This window comes from Phytophthora parasitica, assembly GCF_000247585.1.
Source record: "Phytophthora parasitica INRA-310 unplaced genomic scaffold supercont2.29, whole genome shotgun sequence".
Classification (NCBI taxonomy): Eukaryota; Oomycota; class Peronosporomycetes; order Peronosporales; family Peronosporaceae; genus Phytophthora; species Phytophthora nicotianae.
The window spans coordinates 383,587-386,116 of NW_008649015.1; the positions used below are offsets into that span (position 1 = coordinate 383,587).

Here is a 2,530-nt window from a genome sequence, read left to right on the forward strand (position 1 = left end):
GCAAGATCTTTTCCGTTTCATGCTGGACGCGTTCAGCGGGTGGAACTTCGTACGGGTAGCTGGGATATTTACCATATTTCAGCCGCAAAGGCCACGATCTGCCGCTTTAAAAACACTCGTAGTTCTTGTCAATATCTCCTCAGATTATCCAGCAGCCTCAATACAGTTCTCGAGTCTTTCCAGCTGGAACCTCGTGTACATGTTGTGCGCCAAAAGTACAGCAATACAATTACAGTCGTGCATCTCCAATTCGGCACCGGTATCAGTCGATGCCCTGCCAGATTTTATGATTACGCGAATCGGATGCGCAATTACCTTCGCCCATCACCACCCTAGCAATTAACCTCAACGGTTTTCCCCTCCTCGGGGAGGGATGACACGCCGGATCGATCTGATTTTAAATTTTGGAGCGGACGTCTTCATACAAATAAACACTTTATTTTTTACCGCCAAAGACAATGTTGGTGCCACACAGGAATCGTCTCAAAACTAAATGTAAATTTCCTACTGAATTAACAAAATTAGTATCAGTGCACTGGATTTGCGTTTGTTTTATGCTTTACGTTACTGAATGCACTTATGCCCTGGCACTGTTGATATGGTCCGCCCTGCCGAATTGGAGGTGCACAACTGTACCACAACGAGCAAAAATCGGAAATCTACGTATATATTTTTTTAATATTTATTTTACAGAGTGAATGTCACTTTAACTTCAACTACAACCAAGAAGTGCTCAATACGCGCGGCGCACTGCCCTTTCAACGTCGCAACGGCGGCCTACAGAGCGACGTCCTGTCCTCCCCACCGTCGAGTCCTGTAAGTTTGTGTGGATGAAATGACATATGGATAACTGTCTGTATTAATGACTGCGCAGACGACGCCAAGGCGCGCACATCGTTTGTGGAAGGAGGTCACGGTTCTAATACCCAAAGGACCGACCAAACAATACCCTGATGTCGAGTGCTTGCATTGCCACCTCCCGGTACAAAATGTGCAGCCAAGTCGCGCGTTGTTGACTCACATCGTGGCCTGCCCAGCCATTTCCGAAAATGAAGTGGCGTCGTTATCGAGACCTGGAGATGGAAAGGGCAGAAGCAGCAAGGCGTGCTCGACGCAGTCTTGGGAAGCGAGCCCGAAAGAGCAAGCGTCAACAACGAAGAGACCAGTGATGATGCTGCCCCTTCGGAACTAGAGCGAAAAAAAAAACTTTCCAGTACAGGATCGCGCTAATGTCCTATTCGACAAACTTGGCATTCCGCCAAATAGAAAATCATGCTCTCTAGCAAGTGCTATCCTGCAAGGTCGACCAGACCATCTCACATTACCAACACGTGCGGCACTTGGTGGCTCGTTGCTCAAGAAAGTGTACGCCCGTGAAAGAGAGGAAACTATCGACGCGTGGAAGAATGGAAAGCTTCTCGTTTTGGAGACGGATGGGTGGACAAACATTTCGGGCGAACACATCATGAATTTCATTTTAAGGGACCAAACTCTCGACCCCTGTACTATAAATCAGTGGAGATAGGCGAGCTCTGATACTCGGTGTGATCAACGAAATTGAAAGTCTCGTTGGTAAGGGAAAAGTTGTTGCTGTCATTACGGACAGCCCGAGCACAAAGCGTGCTGCTATGGACATTTTGGAAGCTAAGCGACCCGGATTACTTTGCGGTGGATGTGGCTAACGCTATGAACTTGCTGCTCAAGGACTTGATGGGTATCCCGTTTATCAAGGTCGTCCTCGGCAAAGCCAGAACATTGGCAAACTTTATTAAGAGACTGTAGCGGACCTCTTATCTTGCCCGGTCCGTTGGGCAAGCCGTATAGCTCTCGCTGCGTCCGTCCTTCGTTGAAGTAAACACGTCCACACTGATGGCTGTCAGCAACTACTCGTTGCCCCGCCGGATCGTCCACTTATAGCAGCGCGACCCTATTTATTAAATGTAATACAGACCTCGTTCACCTCCTACTCGTTCCCGTTCTCGTCTTCGTTCTCGTTCTCGTTCTCGTTCTCGTTGCACGGCACTCCGTTCGCCCACAGCCACTCCAACGTGTAATGAGCCCGCCAACTGCGTCTGCCTCAGCGCCAACGCGTGTTCACTTCCAGGTCGTACCCGCCACACGAGTACCCCTGCGACAGTCCCCACGCGTCACCTGAATCCAGTGCCAGTCCGCTCGCACGCTGTCCGTTGCTGCTGCCGAAGCCCGCTCCTTCGTCCCCTGCTCGAAGGCCGACTTGCCACCTTCGTCTCCGTTTCCAGACTGAGTTCGTCGTGGCTCGGCCTCTCCTGCCTCGTTCTTCAAGCTGCTGCTGTTGCTGTCGAGCGCCCTCAGCTGCCTCCTTCTGGCGCACGTCGCCAGGGTGCCAATCTCTTCGCTCCAGCTCGCCGTTCAGCGGTGCCTCACTGCATTCTCCTGACTGCGGAGTCACACACAAGCAAGAGCCTTCGTTTGGACCGCTCAGCACATCCGCAGTTCCCTCCGTTCTCGGCCGCTGCTCGTCTGCTTCGTCGGTCGCGCATCCTGGCCCAAC

At 51.4% G+C, this 2,530-nt stretch overlaps 1 protein-coding gene across 1 annotated transcript; it reads left to right on the forward strand.

Moving 5' to 3' along the window:
- Nucleotides 1-842: 842 nt before the first annotated feature.
- PPTG_23071 (hypothetical protein) lies at nucleotides 843-1,964 on the forward strand. The gene has a single exon (XM_008908219.1). It carries the CDS (start codon nucleotides 863-865, stop codon nucleotides 1,190-1,192), a length of 330 nt encoding a protein of 109 aa, XP_008906467.1. The 5' UTR covers nucleotides 843-862; the 3' UTR covers nucleotides 1,193-1,964.
- Nucleotides 1,965-2,530: the final 566 nt, after the last annotated feature.

What these genes read in the sequence shown, in the direction of transcription:
- PPTG_23071 (XM_008908219.1), top strand. Translation starts at nt 863, where the DNA reads ATGACTGCGCAGACGACGCCAAGGCGCGCACATCGTTTGTGGAAGGAG.